The sequence below is a fragment of the Sciurus vulgaris genome (assembly GCF_902686455.1).
Source record: "Sciurus vulgaris genome assembly, chromosome: 4".
Classification (NCBI taxonomy): domain Eukaryota; kingdom Metazoa; phylum Chordata; class Mammalia; order Rodentia; family Sciuridae; genus Sciurus; species Sciurus vulgaris.
Genome location: NC_136464.1, coordinates 5,403,157 through 5,426,616, shown reverse-complemented (window position 1 = coordinate 5,426,616; position 23,460 = coordinate 5,403,157). Strand labels below are relative to the sequence as shown.

Genomic DNA, 23,460 nt, shown 5'->3' with positions numbered 1-23,460 from the left:
TTCCAACGTGGGCATTCCCTGCTAACCAGGTGGAAGACTTGGATCTTAATTAAGTGGGTAGGCTTTGGCAGGAGCAACCCAATCATCCTTCTAGACACTGCACAGCCAAATTGGGGATGGGAGCGCCTCGCTGTGCCCAGCTTTTCCCTAGGCTCTCCGAGGGGTGAATCCAGGGAGTTAATAAGTCGGAATCTAATGGAAGATCTTTGTGATTCTGCAGTGTTTAGCCATGGCTGCTGCTGCGGTGCACAATTTTCCATGTTGGTTCTTTCTGCTCTGTGACTTAAACAAATTAAAGTGTCCCCTTATGCTTCTTCCATAATTGTGATGCAGTATTTATTCTGTTTGGGCATGGGTAATTAGAGCAAATTCAGAGAGATTTCTCATCCCCTGGCAGGTCCTCCTGAAGAATGCCTAATTCTGAGTGATTTGTCAATATAAGGACATGAGATAGAGCAAGCATATCATTTCTATCCATCTAGCGTCAGTATCTAGGTTAAAGCAAGTCACAGCAAGCAGAACGTTCTGTCACGGCTCCATTCATGGCTTCCAGATATGCCATACTATAAATCATACATATAAATTACATATATGTGTGTAAAACACACACACACACACACACACACACACACACACACACACACACACACAATACCAAAGCCAGTCCCCAGAGGTTGTATAGGCTTGTGAAGAATTAGGTGTATACTTGGATGAAGGATAAACTGAAATCAGTGTTCTGGAAACCCTTCAGAGGTGGGTCCTGAATGTATATGACACATCTGCTCATTGCCTGGCACATAGGACTTGCTTGGTAGAAGGTTCTCAACTTGGGAATGAAGGTTTGACAGCCACACACCCTGGATGGGCAGCACCCATATTCTGGCTTGGGTTCCACTGGAGCAAACAAAGTCATTACATTTACAAACCATGGAACAGGAGTCTACAAACTGTGGCCCATGGCTGAAGTCGGGCTACTGCCTAGTTTTGTAAGTTTTACTGGAACACAGTTGTGCCCATTTGTACGTGGAAGGTCTGTGGCTGCTTTCAGGATACAATGGCAGGGTTGAGTCATTGTATCATAGGTTGTACCGCCCTCAAAACCTGAAACACGGGCGATCTGTCTCTCTGTAGAAAATGGTTGCTGACGCCCCCATGAGTAACTCTGAGACCCTCCAGGAAGTCTAGGTCCCTGGAGCCTCGTCCGGTAACTGTTAAACACATGGGTCCTCACGGGACCCTTCCTTCCCCTGTGGCTGTTCTGACTTTTTAGTGGTTAAAAGGGAAAATGGCATTGAGCAGGCCTTAATATAGGACTCTGCGCTGGTGTGTATGAATGGTGTTCTTTATGACTATCTTCCTGTCCTCACAGAGCCCTGGATTTAGAGGGGATTCTCAAAACTTCTTTTTTTTTTACCACTGTGTGACCTGAATTTAGAGAACTGGGCCTGGGTCACCAAGAAGCAAGCCTTTCTCATTGAAAAGGAACCTGAATAACAGGGAGCTGTCCCCATGATGGCAGGGTAGGAACTGAGGAAGACTGTGGATCACTGGGTTCAAAGCTTTTCCTACAAGCCACTGGACCCCTGGGGCTGACCTGTATTTAGGATTTCTCCTTTCAAGTCAGGGTCTCACGTTTGCCCTGACTCAGTACAACTACAAAGCTTCCTGTCTACTATGGCCATGTTATGGGCCTGGCAAGGCCAGGTCCCTGTGCCCCCACCATAGCCTCTGGGTAGCACACAGCAGAGGCCGGAGAGACCCAACCCTTAGAAGAGCCTGCTCCACTCTGGGTGGTGGTGAATCCTGAACTTGTGCACCAAGTCCTCAACAGCTTCTCTCAATACCCAGCATCATGTCATGAACCAGTTCCTCCTAGGAATGAAATGTTTGGGGTGTTCAATCTTGGAAGCAAACAGAGCTGTGTCTACCCAAGGTGCTGCTGGGCCACATACCACAGGGGATGACATGTGCACTGATGACTTGCAGCCAGTTGGTCTACAGCTCCTCTGCCCAGGATTTCTATAGCTGCTGTTGGGAATTACCACTATTCTAAGAATTGACTGGTTTCTCAAAATCGTCTGCTTTACTTATCCTATCCTTAGCCCTCCATGACTACAGTAGTTGCTTACTTAGGTAGCCTGTGTGACCCTAACCTTTCTGAGAAGACATAAGAATAATGCTGAGAAGTCTGCAAGAAGCAGGTAGTTCTTGGCATTCACATAAGCCCAAGTGATCAAATGCAAAGCAATGTTAGCGAGTCGTGCAAACCCCTTGCAAGGGACTACAAGGCATGGTTGTGGATACTTTGTGCCCATCTCCCTGCTCACAGATTGTCCTGATGAAGTGCTCTTGAAGGACTGTCCTTTCTCCCCAGCCATTGTGTCCTGGTTAGAGGTAAGGGTTTGTGGGCATAGTCTTTAGCAGATACTCCTCCTGCCCAATAGAAGACACGTTGAAGCTCATGGAGTTAAGTGACCTGCCTAGGATGAGAACTTCCTCTGTTGAGGCCTTGCAGAAATCTACACAAGCAAATGAGATTAAAGAAAGAGTCTCTTATGAAAAATTATCTGGAAGCTACTGAAATTGGTCATGGCTGGTGGCACAGAAATTCCTCCAGAGTAAGAACTACTGGGAAGAGCTTGCCCGACACACTCAATAGTGACGAGGAGTCCTACTGAAAAGATTATACATTAAATATTTTCCAAGAAAACTAAGTGGCTGAGGCCCACTGGCCAGATTCAGAGAGCTTTGGGCTTCCCCAGCGGTCCCGACACTGTGCATAAGAGACACTATAGCTCCCTAGGGCCCAGGGCAAGACTGGAGCATGGGTTGAAATCTGGGGGCAAGGCTTGTCCCCAAACAAGCCTCGGAGACAAACCAAGGTGCCAGGCCTCACCAGGATTATTAGGATTGAGCTTTGTCGGGGGTGGTGGGTGGGAGAGCAGTTGACTCCACCCAGCTTCTAGCACTGTCCACAGTTAATGGCTTGTAGGTTTTAGAATGTTTTCCAAGGGAAATTGTAGGTATTTTAACTTGTTCATTCAATCCTTTTCATGTTGCTAGTGACTATATAATAATCTATATGAAGTGACAGCATTTTCCTGGTTTCTATCTTGAGTGCAACTCAGACATCCATTTCCCAGCTTAGATCAAATGCATGAAGTGAGTGAATTCCACTTTCTCAAGTGACCTCCAGGGTTGCCCTCCAGGGATCGGTTATGCTTGGAGGAGCAGGGTGGTAAACTTTCAGGACTTGGGGTCTGCTGGAGGTTGGCTGTGGCTGCACCAAGGAAGTGGGGAGATGTTCCCTTCCCCAAGGGCAGTTCCCAGGATTCTGTGTGACCCCAGCCTGGAAGGGGATGAAGAAAAAGCTTGCCTGTCTCTGCCCTCCTCAGAAGCTGCTGCTTTCTCTGATATTCTCATGTGGATGAGGTGGACACTTGAGATGTAGCCAAATTGGGCACTGAGTAGGAGGGCTGCCATGATGGTGACCTTGGCGTTTGAAACCACTGGATTCATGACCCTCTGTATCCAGAGGACTCCGAGGGAGGTGGGAGTGGGATTCTTGGAGCAGAAGTGGGGTCCACCGTAGTGTGAACCCGCCCTCCTACTGTGAGTGTATCTGGTGGGCCATCAGCTGGACTGGGATTGATGTTAAAGCAAGACAGTCCTTTGCCTTGACTTAGGTGCCTGGATCCTCAGATGACTTGGAGTCAGGCACCACTGTGCCATAGCTCAGAGTGAAAGCTTCTCCCATTAAGGGAGCATTCTCAGTGTGGCTAGTGTGACTGAGGACCTGAATCTTCAATTGTGACTAACTAATGTGACTCTGAGTTTCATTAGCCACATGTATTGGTGGCATCCAGGTTAGAGGGGGGATACTGTGAGCCCAGTGTGTGTGAGGTGGACTCCTCACGCTGGGTTCAAGTGTGGGCCTCTGAACGTGTCTCCAACATCACTGGCCAACAAGACCAGCTCTCATGTGTTAGTGGATGCCCATCTATCCGAGGGCATCTGCCCCTGGGCAGATCCCCTGAGGTCATCCATCCAGTCCTCTCCCTACCACAGGACTGGCAGTCAGCTCCTCCAGTTCCAGGTAAGGAGAAGAGGTACAACCTGTGCCAAGTCATTAGAGCCAGAATTCCCAACAAAACCATCTCGCTGGGCAGAAAGTGTCCTAGAGAAGCCAGAGGATGCTTTTGAATGCCATGGTCCATACTGTCCTAATAGTGTCAGGAAGAACCTGGTTTCCCTTGGGGTGTGTGTGTGGGTGTGCAGCAGTCACAGGGCTCCCTGGCACATATCCTGTGAGCATGCACAGCAGCATACACATTTGGTTTTACGCCATTTGGTGAATTATTTCCCACCTGCCTGTGCTGGTATCCTTCTAGTTTATTATCCAGCTCAAGTCACTACCAGCTACTTCAGAGTCAGTTTTCGGTCATGTCTGTAGGCTTTTAGTTTTTCCGGGGGAATGGGATCTATTGATCAGTGGACCCTGATATCCGCCTCCCCCTCCCCCTGTTGTTTTGGATATGTAGAGACTCAAGTCTCGATGACTGAAGAGATGGAAATGGAGATGCGAACTCAACATTGACAAAGGCATTCTGAAAATTCCATCGTGCTAGATTACCTCCTAATCTCCTGTTAGATTACATTTGGCTGGCCATTCTTATTGCTAATGGCAACAACTGCAGCTTCCTGTGTAACTCAGAGGGATGGCATTAAGCATTCACTCCTTTTGTAGATAGGCCCCTGCCCTCAGCCGAAGCAGCCAGAAGCCAAAGCAGGACGTGCACCAGGTGCCTCGCCACTGGAGCAACACTGCATCCTCATCTCCTGCTTGGAATATAGAGGCTGTTTGCTCTCCCTTGCTTGCAATCCTATCGGTGCCTGGGTGGCATGCTGCCCTGCTGATGCACTGCCTGGCCTTCCTTTTTCCTGGTGGCTGCCAGCTCTCACACCACAACGGGAGGGTGCAGAGCACATCAGGCAGCAGAGCACTGGCTGGAGCAGAGCTAGGCACCGCTGAGGGGTCGTGGGGAGCAGCAGGCGTGGCAGTCTAGACAAAGGCTGGTGAGCCATGGACACTGGCTGGAACAGCCTGGAACCTGAGGCCACGGCTGAGTGTTTCAACCTAACACCTTCCTGGCTCACTGGGATCTTTCTAGCCGAGAGCTCAACAGTAGGGTCTGTCTTTAGATCATTTGTTTCTAAAGGTGCTGCTGCCCAATTTCAGCTTCCAAAGACCATCACATCCAGTAGGCCCTCACAGGTGCTAGACAGTGTTGGCTGCGAACTTGGCCCAACTGGACACACAGGGCCACACGTGGGGATGGGCACCTGTCTCCTAATCATATACAAATAGCACCTGTTGGAGGAGGGGCACTCGTGTGTTCCAGGCAAAGAAAGAAAAGCATATTGTCTATCGTATAAGACCTTATGCTGTTCTGAATATCAGTGTCATGCCAATTATTTATTATGAGCGTATAAGTCCGCCTTTACTTTTCCCAATACTGTCTGAACTTGTTTTCTCTTTCATAATATGATTCCTAAGAGGCAGATAGATTCTTATTCTGATAGTTTGGCTGGCACACGTATTACACATTCTCAAGATCATAAACTTTTAGTCCTAGTAGATTAAAAGGAAAGATGCATCAGTTCATTCAAAATATAGGTTCTGACTGAGTTCAAGGCCAGCCAGTGAGTGTATGCCAGGAAGGGGACAGTGCCCTGAGGCCTGGCCCTGAGCAATGGGTAAACCCTTAGGGCTTGGGGCATTGGGACTCCACCCCGCTCACAGAAATGCTGGCTGTGGTCTCCTTAAGGGTTTGGGCTTGGGGGCTGCAGCTGGGCAGGTGATGGGCCTGCAGAGTGCAAAACACAGGTAAGCATACATACCCTTCCCGATGGGCTTCTCCTTTCTCCAGCTCCTGAATGACCCCCAGGAGCACCTTGATGGTCTCCTGGCTGGAACTGATCAAGTTCTCCATCATCTGAAGCTGTGCCTTGAGGTCCACCACTTCTGTGTGAGGCACGATTTGTTGGCATTCTTCACCCGCTGCCACTGCTGTGGGACTGGGCTGGGTCTGTAGGGGCTGTTCGCTACATTCTGGGGACAGGCACTGCACCGGGGGCGAGCAGGCCAGAGCAGAGCCCGGAGGCGCCTGCAGCCCATTGAGATGCGTGGCTCTCCTCTGCTCCTCATCAGCAGGGCAGAGGGACCACTGGCTGGCAGCAGCAGAGTTTGACAAGCCAGGCTCAGCGGCCCTGGCACTGATGGCAGGCGCATACACAGTGGCGACCTCTGTTTTAAACACCCTCCCCTGGGTGGGCAGAGCGGGCTCCTCCGAGTCTGGGGTCCCCCTGTCAGGCTTTGGTCGCCCCTGCAGCTGGTGAGCAGGCTCTTGGGAGGGAGGCCGGGAGGAGTTCTCCAGAGGACCCTCTGGATGGCCGAGCACACCGGGGTCTGTGCAGGGCTCTGTGCAGTTGGCCCCGGGAGGCTGGTCCACAGCATTCACGTGCTCGTGCGAGTGGAAAACCAGGGCCGTGGTCTTGTGGACCCGCCCCGCGCCGCAGGGCCGCGCCTCTCCCATGGGGCCGGCCTCGTGCTTCTCCTTGGTGTCTGCTAGAAACCCATTGTTTTGGCTCTTGAAGGGATCTGCAGCTGGGAGGCTTTTGAGGTTCCCTTTCTTGCGGTCCAGAGGGAATGTCTGGTAACACTTTCTGAGGTCCGGCGAGGTCTGCACACCTGTGCTCTTGGTGACGTTGGGGATGGAGCGGCGCGCAGGCACCGTCATGTATTTGCGATAAGCTGCTCTGCAGGACACCGGCTTGGCCTCCCGCTTCTCTCCTGGCTGCCCCGAGGAGAGCTGCGTGTCCCTCTGCTCACTCTGGGCCTCGCAGATATCCTTAAAGCGCACCTGCAGGGCTTTGTTCCGTTTTTTAACCTGCCGGTTGGGATCCAGGGCGTATTTCATCTCCAGGGCCAGGCAGGCGGCCGGCTCCACTTCGCTCTCTGGCGTTGTGAGTTGGCATTTGCCGGATTCCTTACTGACCATGGTTCCTGCATTCAGAGACAGCAACAGAGGTGTCACTGGATCAGAAAGACACAGGCAAACACCGGCAGCTCGGACTTCTAGCCAAAATTACAACTGCCGGCTCCCTAATTATTTTTAAACAGGTGAGGTCGGCCTTTCTGCTAAGGAAAATCCGGCAGGGAGTTGCTGGCAGCACAGCGTGAACGCTTCTCGGATGTTACAGCCTGCTTGCTTTTCCACGTGGGACACGCTCGGCTTTCTTTTGATAGTAAAGCATGTTTCCCCCTTGGATAAACCTGCTGCACTCCCTTCGTCGGGAAGCCGGGGTGCTGCCTCGCCTGCTCTGCAGATTCCCCTTCACACGCGGGTCTCCACTCGTGGGCAGATGGCTCACCAAATGCAACTTCCTGGGTTTTTACTCTTTTTTGAAAACCACATGATTAATATGTTGCTGGAATGCAAGAGAACTGCTGTTTTAAGGGCTGACTGGGATTCTGGATCCCAAGCAGATAGATACGTGAGGAGGGCCTGCGGCAAGGAACTGAAATTAATGGATCTAGTTGGCCATGGCGCATCCCATGGGGGGCTGGCCACACGCCTGCCTGGCACTGTCATCAACTACACACAGTATGTGTGGGGCTGTTTCTTGTGGGTTAAACCAGGCTTAAAAGGCACTTGGGTTTCCCTGCATCTACAAAGAGAGCAATAGCAACTCTTTTCTTTGATCCCACAGAGAGTGGTATTTAAAAATACTTTTAAAAAAATTAAAGAAATTATTCGTTCTAGAATCAAGTTTTGTGTTTTGATCACAGCCTCTGAAAATGAAAACAATGGTAGTTGTTTTAGCCCCTAAATCCTGAAAGAAAATAAAATCATGAGGCTTTATGTTAATCATGCAAATTCATCCTGGGCTGAATTATTAAATGCAGCTAAAAAGATGCAGGTGGCCGATGAGTCCTCTTGGGAAACACCAGTGGGTGAAATGCCCTCACTATTAGGCAGATTCACAGCTGCTTATTGTACCTGGAATAAGTTTCCTGAGGGCTGAACTTAAAGCAAGAAAATCCAGTTAAATATGTTGTTTGGGGCCTAGGTTTTACTTTTCCACTATGTCAAGACGAGGACAGTGAAGCTCTCAGGCCAACAAGGGCATCCTGTGCAGGGTCCTGGTGACTGAGGCCCAGTGTCCAGAGGAGCAAGGTCGTGAACACTAGCCAGCGTGCTGCACTGCACTGCTGAGCGTCAGCAGACCTTGGACCCTGTCCTGGGGCCTGTAAACCCAGCCCAGAGACTTGTAGCACCAACTGCCAGAATCTGTGGGTCAGAACCTCCACTCATCTATGTATGGAAGTCTACGTCCCTGAAGGTCAATGCACCATTCCCGTTTCAAGGAGGAAATGAGGGTTTTAAGAGCATAAGTTGCTTATTCTGCATCACCCAGCAAGGAGGAAGCACAGCTTGGAACAAAGTCCTGATCCACCAGACGCACCTCCACTATTTCTAACGGACCCAGGTGTCAATGTACGAGGCCCAGTGCCTCCCCTTGTCCTTTCTCAGCATCACAGGCCAGTAAAGGGGAAGAAGAGAGCCCTGTCTGAGGGTGTTACACCTGGCTGTCTCTGCAGAAGGGTCTTCTGTGACCTTTGCATCTTGGGCTAGCATGCTCTTGGCACCTTATAGATGTACACCAGTGCGTACTGAATGAAGGACTCAGAAAATCAAATTCTGCATACATTATGCACCAACTAACTGGTAATCATGTTTGAGGTACCAGAAAGTAGTCTCTGCAGTATTTGATTTAGCTCAGGCCAGGGTTCTCGGTCGCTCACCGCTGGTGTTTCGGGCTGGGCAGCTGGTTGTTGGGAGCACTCTCCAGCCCAGGGCAGTGTTGCCCAGCAGCATCCCTGACTCCTACCCACTGCATGGAAGCAGCGTGCCTTCCTCCTGATGCAACAGCTAGAAATGTCTCTAGACGTTGCCAAATAAGCCCTACGGAGGAAAACCACCCCAGCTGAGACCACAGCCATTTCAGCCCTGAATGCCTCAGGCTCCGTTCCATCCCCCTCACCCCATGTCCTGAAAGGCAAGGCTTATAGAGAAAGTGAAAAGTGGGTGCTTTACCAGGTGCTGGGGGTATTAGGAAACCTCTGTAATTTGAAGCTCCACCAACTAGGCAGTTGTAGAGAGCAGGGAAGATAAAGGAATGGTCCAGAGGTCCATCAATAACCCAGTTCCATTCTTGCAGAGGCCTAGATTATGCATGGTGGGTGGGGCAGGGAAAACCTGCTAGGGGGAAATAATAGATAATCTTTCAGAGACACTTATCCCCACAGGTTAAAAAGATGCACACAAAAGAACCTGGTGTGGGGCGCAAAATAAGAAAATGAACTCCCACACTCAGTCTTAGCTCCTGGTCATCCGTTAACTGCCTCTGCCGTCCAGGTGTGTCAGGACGGATTGTGCCGTCATTCTGCAGAAGACCTTCATACTAGGGAAAATTCGAAAGAGAGAGCATTTTTACAAGAAGCAATTTACTAGTCATTTTTCAGCTTTTTCCCTGCCACTACTGAAAAATGTGTGTCTGAATAAGTTTGTCCTACCCTGCTATTCATCATCACCGTTTGCCAGGAACTGCAATGAAAGAATGTTCTTACATCACCCTGCCGGCTTGGAAAGATCTTCCGCGTGTTGGACCCAACCATCAAACTCATAAAACAAATCAGAGAAATTAACAAAACAACAATAATAATAATAATAAAAACATTCTACACTCTTCTCTGCTTTACAGAGTTGCTAAGTACATAGCCATCGTTTCCATATAAGTAAAAATGATGGTAATACCTAGGACTGTTGGTCAGCCTGGTTGGTTGGGAACAGTAACTGAGTCGTGCTGATTCCTGAGACAGGCAGGGTAGCTAAAGACTTGTGCAGTTAATCATTTTGGCTGCAGATAGTCTATGGATTCCTTTTGATGGCTGGATGACATTTTCTCAAGCTTTCAGATTGAATTTTCCTGGACATTAGGAATCCCTAAGGTGGACACATCTGTGTGGGCTCCTCCTTTTCAGTGTACTGGGGACTCAGACTTATTGTGATTATATTAAGATAACGATTTTGCCCTGAAAGTGAATGGTGACCCCACAGAAGGCTGTGCCGGGGACCAGGGGAACCCTTTATTCATTGTTCCTTCATGCACCCCGCCAGCAAGCGAAAAGAACACGCTATAGCGTCAAGCTCATGGGCTGCACGGATGCTGTGTGCTTCTGTATCCTCAAGAAATGCCAGCACTGTCCTGCACGCCTCACTCTGTTTTCTCCCGTGACCCCCTGACAGCCTCGTGGGGACTGTTGTTCTCACGCTCTAGACTGAGGCATGCAATTTTCTTTTGTAAATTTCCTGGAGCCACCTGGATAGCAGACTGCACGCCCAGTCTGTGGGAAGTCCACACACCGAACCACTACCCTTAAGCAGGGAGTCTGTCACCTGAAGCCACCTGTGGTCAACTTCAAAATGCATCAAAAGCGGAAGCTCCTCAAGCAATATCCCTGGCCTGTTCCTAGGATGCACCCGTGGGCGGCTTAGGCGAGGTGACCCAGGAACATACCTGGCCCAGAGCACAGACTGAGGGAGAGTTGCCCTGAAGTTCAGAGATACATGAGGGCGCTTGGAACACCGGCTTGCCTTGGCAGGGTCACCCCTAAAGCCCTCTGGTCCTTGGAGTTAATCTCTTTATAGCAGGAGGATTCAGAGTTATTTTTCCTAAGGAAATGGAGGTTCAGAATTCACTGGACTGTGCGTCCTGAGGTGATTGTAGCTAGTCATGGCGGAGCCTGTCAGTCTCAGGGAGTGAGAATATAAATGTCTTAATTACTCTCAGATTAAATTTCATAATCAAATGTGAGCTGTAAATATATAAACCCTGTATTTTTAGATTAGTGATGGAGCGTCATCTCTGCGTGCTGCTTAAATTCATAGCTTATATAAAAATGTTCATCCCAACTTAAAGGAGTGAAAAATGGAAGCAACTAAATGCCTAACAATAGGTAAACAGTTAAGTAAATTATGGCATACATTCACTCTGCGCAGCCATTAAAATGATAATTATAGAGATTATTTAGTGTCATAGAAAACCACTAATGCTTAGGTGCAAGAAAACAGTCTACCAACTTTTACCAGAAAAAAAAGGACATTGTGGCAATATTAAGATTTGCATTTGGAGAGACATATCTGCCCATATTTTCCCACTTTGGGGGTGCAGAGGGAGGCTCAGTGTGTCGCCTCTTTGTGCCAATTCACATTCGGGGCAGGGGCAGAGTCCACCTTGAAGCAGGCCTCTCAAGCCCAAGCACTCAGTCAGAAGGAGAAAAGCCCAGAAATGACTAGATTCGAGTGTAAGCCGTCTCCAAAGGTTATCTTTCACTGTTCTGAGGAAGCCCTGAATAAGGAAAGAAAATGATTCTTAAAATAGTGTGTGCACACACACGTGCGTACCTATGTCATATACATGCAGGTGACTGAGCAAGCATTTAGCAGAAGGTACCTTGGTTTTCAAGAAAAATGACTCAAGGAGTAAATCTGCGATTGATTTTAGTGCAAAATAGAATGGACTTGACCTGTCATCTGCACTTCTGTTCTGCAGGAGTTGGTGGGGCTTCGTCAGCAGACAGGGAGGCCCTCCCTGGGAAGCTATCCTCTTCCCATGTCTGCACTGACTCACAGCATTCCAGTCTGGTTCTGGGATGTGACGCATGTGTCCTGACACAGTCCACTCACAGGCGAGGCAGTCCTGGAGGAAGCCCAGGGTCCCTGATACAGCCCCAAAGATAGGCAAGCAGTCTGATGAGTGTGAACAGGAGCTGTGTGAAATCACTGGTTTTCCAAGTGGCTTTCCCACTACTGAGACACCTTCCAGCTGGAATTAAAGATTAGCTGGCCAGCATTTTGTTCCATATGCTGAGGGCATGCCTGAACATCAGGCTCCTGAGAGCGGCCAGTGGGGAGCTTGGTTGTGCTGTTCTTGCACGCAGCTTCCCAGGGTGGAAGGTCTCGCTCGCTCAGTGAACTTGATTGTGCTGTGATATAGAGACCTGTTTTCTAGGCACCCGTGGACTCTTTAGAAATGGAAGTTGCCTTTCCTTGAGGCAAAGCTACCTGCTCTAGGTTCTGGACTCTGCCTTAGTTAGATTCATTATCCAGTTTAATTTCCTTTAGTACACTCAAATGATATTTTGCAGACATTTGTTCTCTCTTCAGAGGGCACTGATTAAGACGACTGAGAAAGGGTAACTGAATGAATTCAGCCCTTTCTGAGCCCCAGCAGAGAGGGACTGCTCTGGTTGCAAATCTAAGGCCATCAGAGGAAACCCGTGGAAGTAGTGCCTTGTTCTCCGGATGTGTGGAATGCTGGGTGAAACCTTGGTTGCTCAAAACTGATGACTACCCAGTCTCAGATTGGGAAGAGGGACAACCTGGAGCTCAAGGCAGGTTTTCAGGGAGAAGAGAAACCATCTTAGGTGCTGCCTCGGTTCCTTCTTATCTCTGATTTAAGAACACACATTTAACCAACAAAACCCCAGCATCAGTTATGTCAGCCACATATGAAGACCTGTATGGCCACAGAGGGGTCACTGGCCTGCCCCTGAGAGTGGATCCAATCCATGTAGCATAGATGCTTTGGATTTGGATGGAGAGTGTAGAAGGGCCAGAAAATGGCTGTCTTCCATGAACCAGACTTCCCTCTTCATTTCTGCTTCACTGTTTACCTAGTTCCTTGAGCTGTAGCTTATACTGATGTTAACCTTTGCTCATCCGCTGTCCAAACGGAATCCAAATTACTGGAAATGAATTAGCAAAATTTTATGATGTTGGTGAAAAGCCACTGGGAAAAAAAATTCTTCCTCCAAATGAGACATAACATCAAGTGTAAAAAATTAACCTTATCTGCAGCAGTTAGCTTTGCTAATAATGTCCAAAAAGAGTTCCGTAAATCTGATTCCAGCAAGCATCCAAGTCATCCGTAAGATTACAAAAGGAACTGAGTTCCCATCTCCTCTGGCCTCCCCATCAGCATGACAATTACAGAGACTGAGATACAGAACTGTAGTTCTGAGTGAGCCAAGGGGCACACTTAGATCACCATCACAAGTGCCCTGTTTACCTCCACTACCTGGGAGGTCCCACGTAATTAAGCAACAATCTGATGGTCATGTGGGGCCCAGAAGAGGTTTGAGTGAGCAGGAGTTGAGAGGACACAAAGAGGTGGCCTCTTCTCCTTAGACTGTGTGGAACTCTCACTCCCATGAAAACAGGCAGGTATGTGCTGCAGTGGGCATGGGGAGCGCTTTGCCCTATTGACTGGCTGTGCTGAATCCACACACACACACTTATACACACTCATGTATGTACATATGCCTATTTATACACATACACACACACACACACACACACACACACACACCTACATATAATTACTAAATGGCATGTTTTGATTCACGATATGGCTGAAACTAAAATTAGGAGTTTTTTTTTTGTTTTTTGTTTTTTTTTTTTTTTTGGTTTAAAAAATGACTAATGTTAAAGAAGGATGCCTTTCCTGCTGCTTCTCAGTTTAGCCTTAGGACACCATATTGGAGCACCCACAGAAGGATTTCTGCTTGCAAGTAACTTCAGCTGAAATCATCCTGAGTTCAAGGTGCAGTCTGCCTTTCTGGCAAGACCATGCAAGGACCCCACCCCCTTCAGAAGGATCCCTGCCCACTGTGTTCTTCTTGGTTTGTCGGATTCTTTGTGTAGTTCTGGGTTTATTGCAGAGGTAGCTCAGCCAAGAAGAAAGAGCCAGGAGCAGTTCTTGTAATAGGGTTCTATTTATAAGCCAATAGCTGAACAAGAAGACAGCCTGCCCCGGAGCCCACGTGCAGTCCTGACCAGGGTGTTGGGAGCTCGTGTTGGTGGTCTTTCGGGTGCCTAGGTGGTCCGTGTGGAAGGACTGTCTGGGTTTGAACTCTTGAGGTTGTCTTCTGATTTATGGGCTACAAATGATGCGGGGATGATTTAATCTAGAATCAAAAAAAGAACGTGAATTCAGAGCCTCCTGAAGTGGAGAGGACTTTTCTCCTGTTGGAGCTGATGGGCAGTGAGGGAGATCTCAGGAATAAGTTCATCATCCTGAAGAAAGATGTCATTGACCTAGACAAAACAGGCAGGCCGAGGGCTTGTGCACAGTAAATTCCTCGGGATGTGGACATGGACTGTTCTGAGCAGAATGACCGATAATTACAATTACTGATTGGTGCACACAGGGTGAAGTCTTGATGTTCAGAATGTAAAATGTCACTGTTGGTGGTGGGAGGGGAAGAAAATGAGCAAACACAGTGTGGATGTTGTACGATTTAGACAGTGACAACCAAAAAGCGGTCACCGCTTATTTCTGAGAATGAATCCCAGCCCTCACCGTCCTGGGGTGATCTTCTGTTCTTCCAGGTCAGTGTCTTCCAATTGTTCCTTGACCAACAGCTGTTGTGACTCATCTGTGCCCAGCAGAAACACGCAGTCACATGCTTACCTCACGGCCTTCCACTCTGGTGTCTTGAAAGGTGTGTCCCCTGGCCCGTGAAAACCCAAGCAGCGTCTCTGGCAGCCAGAGGAGGATGTCGTGGTCCTTCCTGGGAGGTGGTCACACAGCCTGATGGCCTGAGACCTGAGAGTGGTCAGTCCTCAACCCAGAAGCACAACATCCTCTGCTGAGCTTGGAGCAGGTGCCCAGTGTGAAGGGCAGGACTGGGTCTGGGGCCGAGGTCCGTCCCCAGCTTGTAAGAGTGGGGTCTCTCTGGACTTGGCTGATGCCCTCATGGCTGCTGCCAGCACTGTTGGTTCATTCCTGGTTTAATTCCCCATATCCACTCACCACCAGGCCCCATTGATTTCTGTTCTTTCCTGTTGCTTCTCCTATTGATTTCTTCCGTTCCGTTCACGCTTTTCCCACCCTGGTCCCCGCCTTCCTGCCTCTCCTACCACTCCCTGTGTCTGCCGCCCTGCTTCCCAGGCTCTGGGCCCCACACTCTGCTCTGGAGAGCCCAGTTTGGTATACTTCCAAGAGGAGCTGTTCTTTCCTACTCTTGCCTACCCTGCATACCTCTGGATCTCAACATGCTCTATCTCTGAAGTTCAGCGATTCCCCACAGGGTCTCCCGAGCACACCGTGCTCCTGCCCACTTGGTGTCTCTGCCGCAGTCGGTTTACTTTCCAGGACTCTGCCCGGCCTCCACTGGCACAGTCTCTATTGGTGATTCAGATGGTCTTGCTTCCTCTGGCTTCTCCAGTCCTCTTCTACCTTCAGGTCCTCTGTGAATAGCACTTGGTGTCTCAGCTGACCCTGGCCCTGGCTGGGTACATGAAGGAATAAGAGACACAGTCCTCAGCTGTGACCCAGCAGGGAGAGGCATACGTGCGGAGGAATCGGCCCGCTGTGCTCTGGAGGACGGCGAGCTGGAGCTGAGCGTGCTCCTGGGAGGGAGGGCCACTTGCCGGAGAGGCACATGGCACTAGGCCTGAAGGACTTGCCAGTGCGCTCTGCTGTCTGCCAGTTCTCTCTCCTGAACACTGATGTGAGTGCCGTGAGGACAAGGTCCCTCCAAGCTCCTCTCTCCTGTGCCCAGCCATCCTTCAGCCCTTGCTTGTTGATTTAAGAACAGGCATATGCGGCAGTGTCCTCAGGCTGAGACTTCACCCGTGCTGTGTCAAGAAGGCTCCCGGTGGGTGTGCAATATTAGTGATTTCCAAGGGTCCTTTCTACGTTGCCTGGATGCTCAGACTAGAGGGAACATGGCCGTATTCTGAAGCTTGGGGAGGAAGGAGGCAGAATGGGTAGAGTTTCATTAGGTTTTAAGTAAATTCAGATCCAGAGATTTTAACTTCTGCATCTTGACCCACCTGTCTAGAATTAGGTTGTCCTATGAATTTGCCAGTGCCTGACTGATGGAAGAGGAATCAATGGCACACACGCTCACAAACATGAGTAGAAGGCCCACAAATGTTTCCCATTTTGTCACGAAGCACATCGGGGACCTCACTGCGTATTTGTTGTAGGAAATGCAACTTGTTAGGCGTTATCTGTAGATTTGTTCTTATGTTTTCTGACTTTCTTCTTGGGAACAGGATGCGGTAGTGATAAAATAAATTATGAATTTAATTCAAACACCTCAATCGCTTGGAATAAGCAAACATTTCCGAGTGTGGCACCTTTCCACATGTAGCAGCAGCCCTAGAGGAGGAAGCGCTGACCTTCACAGGAAAGGACACAGCACAGGGTCCAGCGTGCCCCTGCAGTCTGTGTCTTCAGGGGGGCGCACAGACTAGAGTGGAAGAACTTCTGTTTTTGCATACTTTGAATTGAACAACAAATGTATAATTACACTCAGTAAGTAAAATCAATACTTAGAAATATAACTCTGGACTTCTCTTGTCCATGAAGATTAATGTGGACAGGAAGTAACAGCGAAATGGGGACACAGAGAAAGAAAATGGGAAGGGACAGTGGGTCTGGAGATACACACAGACGGACAGCCAGACGGTGCAGACAGTCGGGAGAGGAAGGGGAGATGCGGGAGCCAGCACAGGCGAACGGTGCCTCCCACTCGCTGCTCCTGCCAGGAAGGCCGGTAGAGTTTTGATGGCCTTGAGCCACCACCATCGGCCTCCCGGCTGCTCTTCACAGGAGCTGCAGCAACCCTCTCAGCTCCTGTCCAGAATGGAACTTGGACTTGATCCTGGGGCAGAACCAACCCAAGGCTCGGGCGGGCATCAGAGGCCAGGAAGCACCAGCACAGGGAGCTCAAGTGTCAATGAAGGAAGGGTCCAGGCTCCCACCTGTGCTTGCCCAGCTGTCACCCCGCCCGCACCTCTCCATCAGATGCCCTGTGCGACCCTCAGATTATGGGAAAGGGAGCATGGGAACAAGAGGTGAGACCACGGCTCCCAACAGACGTCCCCATCACAGCAAGTGAGCAGTACGACGATCTAGGAAACTCTGCAGACTTCAGAATCCTACAAGGAGTTTTTTAAATGAAAACATAAATCTTCCCAAACCTCAAATGCCCCTTCTCTGCTCTGGCCTTCTTGAAGCCAAAGGAACGGGGAGGACATGGCGTTGAAGAAGTGCAACACTGCATCTAGTCTCCTTGCCTGCGTGTGTTTAGAGAGCACTTCCTGCCTGAGAAAAGTCCAGAGGGTGGCCGTCCTCCCTCGGGAAGGAGGGACACTGGCATTTGTCTTAAAGGCTTTGCCCCTAGCCTGGCTCTCTGGAATGCCACACTTGGAGGCCAGGGAACGAATCCATTAAAAGGTAAGAAATAAACAATGTTAGTTCCCACCTCAGTCCAGGTCAGTCAGAATTTCTGGGGGATGAAGAATGAGCAGCAGTATTTTTTTGTTAACTCCTCAAATAATTTTAACAATTCATTCATAAAAGAGAGTCACTCATCTACTTAGTTTGTTTTTCTTCCGCATGTCTGTACTTCCCACTTTTTTCTATTTCCTGCCATATTCCCAAAGCTTAAAGTACACGTTGCACATGGAAGGTACCTAGAAATAGTGACCAAATGAAGCAGTGAATGTCCTGGGGGGACAGGGACTCTGGCTCCTTCCATTTTTTTTTTCTAAAATGGAGCTGGAACTGAGCCAGGCATTGTGGCCAATGCCAGCAGGCCCGGTGCTGGGCTGCAGCTCCTGCTTTGGTGGCCTTGTTGGGCCTGACTTGTGCCTCGGCAGTGAAGTGGACACACAGTGCCGAAGAGGAAAACTAGTGACCAGTCCCTGTTATTGTTTAAAATTCAGGTCTTTCTCAATGTGCACGGATTCCTGAATGGCACAGTCCAAGTAAACTCACTGGGTAGGTCTACAGAAGAACAGGGCATAGCCACACCTTTGCAGGGTGGTGTGGTGTTGCTTCTGGTTGAAGATGCAAAACATCTAGATTCTGTTCCTTTCCAGGAATCCCAGGGGTGGGGCAGCACTTCTCAACCACAGGCATGGGGTTGGAGGTATGTTAGCATCCTGCTACCCTTTCAGTGAATTTCTTACTTTTTGACTTTATAAACTGTTAATGGGGGGCTCAAGGTCATCTGTTGGGCATGCTGTCACTTGAGGCCATTTCCTTGGCCTGCTCGTTGCTGGCTGCAGTCCTTAGGAACTGCAGGTGAAAGACCAGATGCTTGGTTTTGAATTTGAGTCCTTCCAGAATCCTGAGCAAGTGACACAGCCTGGGAGAGTAAAGCTGATAGTAAGAGGTATCACTCAGGGTGTCCACTCTGCGGGGTGCCATTCTTCGCTTCCTGTGTGCCCAGACTTTTCACTTTGCACAAGCCCTCTGAGGAAAAAATGACCATATTAATAGAGTTGGGGAAACTGAGGCACAAACAGTCAGTCTTCCTGCCCAAGGACACACAGCAAGCAGCTGGTGGAGTGGGGAGTACAGACGTGGATACAGGAGAGGTAATGCTGTATGTGGAGAAAATACAAATCGCAGGAACAACCCAGGAGGGTGTGAACTGCTGCAGCGAGGCCACCAAGCTGACAGCTCCTGTCTCTCTCTCTCTCTCTCTCTCTCTCTCTCTCTCTCTCTCACACACACACACACACACACACACCCCCGAGTGAATCCTTGAGAAGACGGTGGCCATTGGGCCTGCAGTGGCCCAAGAAATGGAATGGAAAATTCAGCTTCAGAAACCGATTCTTTTCCAAGTGTCTTTAATCTCAAACTGTCTGCACTTACACATGGGCCACACCAGGAACTCCCTTTGGCCTGGAATCCAGCCCCATGATGCAAGCCATGGGATTTTCAAGTCCCTGATGCACTGGACATTGGCCATTTGTGCCCAGGGGTTTCAAAAGGAAAAAAGGGAAAATCTGTATGCACCACACTAGTATTGATTTAAAAAAAAGAAAGAAAAAAAAAAAAAAAAAGAGTGGCAAATTGATGGGTTTAGCACAGAGATCAATGGAATTGATATCACAATGTCAAACTGAGATGTGAGGTCAAGGCCGAGGCAGTATCCAGGTGTCTCCAGGTGGCTCAATGAACTCCCCAGGTTTTTGGTAAAGCTCTAGCAAAAATTCCTTTCCAGTCAGTGACATCTCATGTAGGGCGGCGGCCCCTCTGATCGGGGCACAGTGTTTCCCCACTTCTCCTTTGTTTCTTTTACTCGAACACTGGGTCACTAAATTCAGACATTCTTTCTTTAAAACTCAGCTTCTACCCAAGTGAATTTTCACCAGAGGAAATTCCTGTGGTTGTGTGGTGGTAGAAAACCCAATCCTTGGGTACTTTTTCCTTTCCTAGATACTGCATGGCCAGATGTGAGGCCTGATTCTCCGTCTCCATTACCACCTCCTCATGATCCTTCCTGCTCATTCCTACTACAAAAGGGGAAAAAAAGTAGAACTTGAAATGAATAGAACAATTATTCCCCATTCAGGATTCCCTGAATTTCTAGCAAAAATTACTGACTAGGTTTACTGTTAATAGCCTCATTAAATATTTATAAAGCACCTGTTACTGGATAGCATTAAGCTTTGTCCTTTAAGGAGTTCATTGTGTTGTGAATCCCTTGGCCTGTTTTTCTCCTAATGGAGAGCATTCCTCACAGAAGTTCTAGGGAAAAGAGACAATGAAGAACTTATTTTTTAAGATACCATCTCCAGTCAAAAACTCACATAAGAACTTGAAATAATCACCATGTGTTTCTCCCCGCTGGCCCCCAGACTTCTGTTTCCACTAAGAGCCCCTTCCTGGCTGGCCTTGCTCAGGATCTTCAATGCCGCCTCCACACTGCCACGTGAGAAGGCGTTGCCGGTGGGATCATCCTCTCACAGCTGTCCCCTTGAACCCATCCCACGCCATCAGTCACCTTTGGCCCTAGTCAGTCTCATCTGTGACACCTTCTCAGCTGGCCTCCAGTTCCTTTTCTCTGGTGTATCTCCAGAGAGCGTGACAGTCTTCTGACAATGTGTGTCCTGTTCAACACAGTCAATGAGTAGAGGCCTCTCCTTGTCCTGTGGTTCCTCCTCACCCTGGCTCCAACCTACTTCCCCTCCCTCCCAGGCCAAAACCCATAGCCCGACGCCACCTGTCACTCTTCCTTGTAAATCTGCTCTGATCACCATGGTTGGCTGGAGCCCCAGGACATCTGTGAGCCCGGCCCAGGTCAACCTTCGCTCTCCATGTCAGTCAGGGTGACTCTCTCTCCGGGCAGCCTCTTTCCTGCCTCTCCCTCCAGTGACTCTTCAGCTGTTTGCCACCTCCTGTCCTCTTTGTGTGCCTGCACTCGCTGAGGACCTCCCATTCCACCTTAAACACCTCGGTCGCTACTGCCAGGCCTCAGTACTACTCGGTGGATCTGAAGTCCCTTCCAAACAGGCCGTCTGCCCGTCGATCCTCCTCCTCCATGCCCACCCCATTTTCAGAGTCAGATTTCATAGTTTCACTACGTCCCCAAGGATGCTAAAGTTATCTATTTCACAAATAAGCAGATTTTGTGAAGCAAAATGCAGATAATACGAGATAACAAGACTCTAACCGCCAAGGACACATGGAAAAAGATTTGTTAAAAGGACAAGTGACCAGGATAGGAAACTTTCCTGAGAACAAGGGTGTAGGTACCCACATCACCAATGGAATGCCCCAGATGCTCAAAGACTGTTCAGGTTCATTAAGGTTGGCTGGGGGTAGGATGTTTCCTGATGGGTCCGTCAACAGCGGTTGAGCAGTGCCTGGCAGACCAGCAAGCCTGCCTCGCTTCCTGCTCTGTCTGGAGCATGCAAGTGGAGAGAAAGCAAAGTTTATTTGCAAATCTGCTTGTAATATTTTCAGCACTCCATAGCCTCCTTTTCTTGTCCCTCATATGCTGTAGTTTACTGAATTTCATTTTATGCCCAAGGCTAGATTATTAAGGATTGAACTGGAATTTTCCATAGTGACTGCAACATAAACTTCAGCTAGCATTTTGACATGCTGTTAGGATTTTTTTTTTTTTTTAAGTTTTCTTCACCACCGTATTGGATAAAATCCTGTAACTGATGTGAGTATACACAGTGCAACAATGAATGTCTCTCTGGTCTTTTCTTTTCAGACTTCCTAACATCAGGATGTGGTAAAGAAGCTAGTCTATGAATGTACAATAGACTGAATTACCAGTACCGTACTCCATAAAAGCAATATGTACAAATAATGACTTTGGAAAGAGTTCTTTTCAAATCCCTGGGAACATGGCATTAGTCAAAAGGTTTATAGAGTAATTTCGAGATATAATTCCTTCTTGTCCCTAATATCTGCTTTTCTATATTTGAGCTCAGTTCTCTGGGTCCCGGTCAGAGTTGGGAATATGTACTCAGCAGAAAGACAGGTTAGAATGTTTGTTTTACTTAGACATTGGTTTGTAACTTGATGATGTCTTTGTACCAAAGACCTTCATCTCACTCGTGGTTTGAAAAAGTCTGAAGTGCCTATGACTCAAATTCACACTGAATATCCTGACGTCTTAGAGTAGAGGGGTCTCTGAAAGAGACTGTCAGGACCCAGAGATGTCTCTGGAGTTGGGCTCTTTCTTACTCTGAGAGACAAGGTTCTTGGTTCCTGGAGATATCTTAGTATCTTCCAGATCAGAAATGGACCCATTCCCAGTAGCTGCCCAGAGGTTCAATCCTGCCTGTTGTGTGGCCCATTGCTTAGTAATGGCATACGTGTAAATGACATGTATATGAAGTCTCTCAGAGCCCCTACAACTGGTTTCAAATCTGTATTCTGTCCTTAAAACATAAGATAAATAGATTTTTTTTAAAATAAATGGATTAAAAGCTGTGAGCTTTCAGGAACTTATGTTAAGATGAGATCAGGATTAGATTTGGGTAAAGACTTCTCTGAATGTATAGTGCAACTTCATGGAAATGCACATGTTGTCATGTAATATCAATCATACTAAATTGTGTTTTAAAATATCAAAGTCACTCCATAATGTTTTGAAATATTAAAATCAAATATGCCAGGAGGCTAAAAAGGATCTGCTTCTTAAATTATGTCAGCTAATTTCTGGTTGGGGAGTGTGGGTCTTGGTGGAGTTACTATGGGTGTGTCAGGTAGCAAAGCTAGTTTCAGTGTGGGAAGCCCTTCCGACCTCCTATTCCCAGGACTACTGTGCTTTGCCCAAATGACGTGGCAAGTGCATCCTTGATGCGCTCAGATGTCTGGGGGTGGCCCAGGGTCTGAGAATATAAATCCCTGGTAAGCAGGCCACTTCCCTTCTGTGTGGATGCCTGCCCACAGACCTGCTGCTTTGTGATGTGACTGTGACCACCTCTGTATCGTCACTCTCTGAGAAGCAGTCTGGCCCTGACATAAGTAATCTGCTTCCTATACAGGAGAGTGCGGTTGTATCTCCAAATGAGACAGCTATGGGTTGGTGCAAACAAGCGAATATAAATGTCTAGTTACGAGAATGAGTGTCCAGCCGCTCTTCTGCGGCCGACTCTGATTTCTGAGCTTCATTTTTATTTGCTGCTTGTTTCCATGTGTAGGAGTCTTCGTGTAGACGGATGCTTTTCGTGTACAAGTCCTCCATTTATTTACTTATTACTTATTTTAAATTTCTTCCTATAGAAGGAGAAACAAAAGACAAAACAGTCCCTATCCTGCTGTGGGGAGAGGAACAATTGTGGCAAAACAGAGAACCCCCAAAGTCAATCGAGCCATGGAGCCTCCAGCTTTCCTTAGAGCTTTCGAAAGCTCCTTGAGCAAACAGGAGCTTCCCAGCTTCTGCCTTGTAGCCTATTTCTTGACCAGTAGTTCTGTTTTTCAACAGAATAATGAAACTGATTGACGTAAAAGCTCAGTCTTAATCACAATAATGAAACAGAAAGTCGTGGTCACTGTAGTAAGTTTAAAGGCTATTCTGCTTTTCAAGGGCATCCTGTTTTCTAGTAGAACTCTTCCATTAGCTAAAGAAATTAAACTGAATCATTCTATCTTTTTAAAGGAAATGATGAATTTAGTCAAGAAGAAAACAAAACTCTGTAGCTAACCTAATTTATGCAAAATCATGCAATTAGTGATGGCTGTGCTAGAATTTTTTTCCCAAAATGTGCCTCTGATAAAACCCATCGTGAGGAGCAGTGCCATCTAATGTAAGTAGTAAACATGGAGAGTAAATTATTAATATCTGGTGAAGCATGCAGATGGCAGGACTTCCACGGCTGGTACGTGTTTGCTCATCATTCTTGCCAAAAAAAATTGCAAAGATAAATATGAACTTTGAAAAGTAACATTCAACAGGATAGGGATGTAATAAATAGCACAATGTGAATAGTAAAACCGCACTTTTCGCCTCTGCAGAGTGCAATGATGGTTACTTTCTGCTGGATCTGTAGTGTA

General features: G+C 48.2%; 2 protein-coding genes across 4 annotated transcripts in view; one reads left to right on the top strand and one right to left on the bottom strand.

The window, feature by feature from the left end:
- DOCK1 (dedicator of cytokinesis 1) overlaps nucleotides 1–23,460 on the top strand; it is a 490,559-nt gene that overhangs the window by 246,674 nt on the left and 220,425 nt on the right.
- INSYN2A (inhibitory synaptic factor 2A) overlaps nucleotides 1–23,460 on the bottom strand; it is a 62,668-nt gene that overhangs the window by 37,665 nt on the left and 1,543 nt on the right. For 2 of the 3 annotated variants that reach the window (XM_079137287.1, XM_079137289.1), the window contains exon 1: nucleotides 5,902–14,576. In XM_079137287.1, coding sequence (XP_078993413.1) covers nucleotides 5,902–7,061 — 1,160 coding nt within the window. In that variant the 5' untranslated portion in view covers nucleotides 7,062–14,576. Of the gene's footprint in view, nucleotides 1–5,901; nucleotides 14,577–23,460 lie in introns of those variants that run through there. The other variant, XM_079137288.1, reaches the window with a different exon arrangement.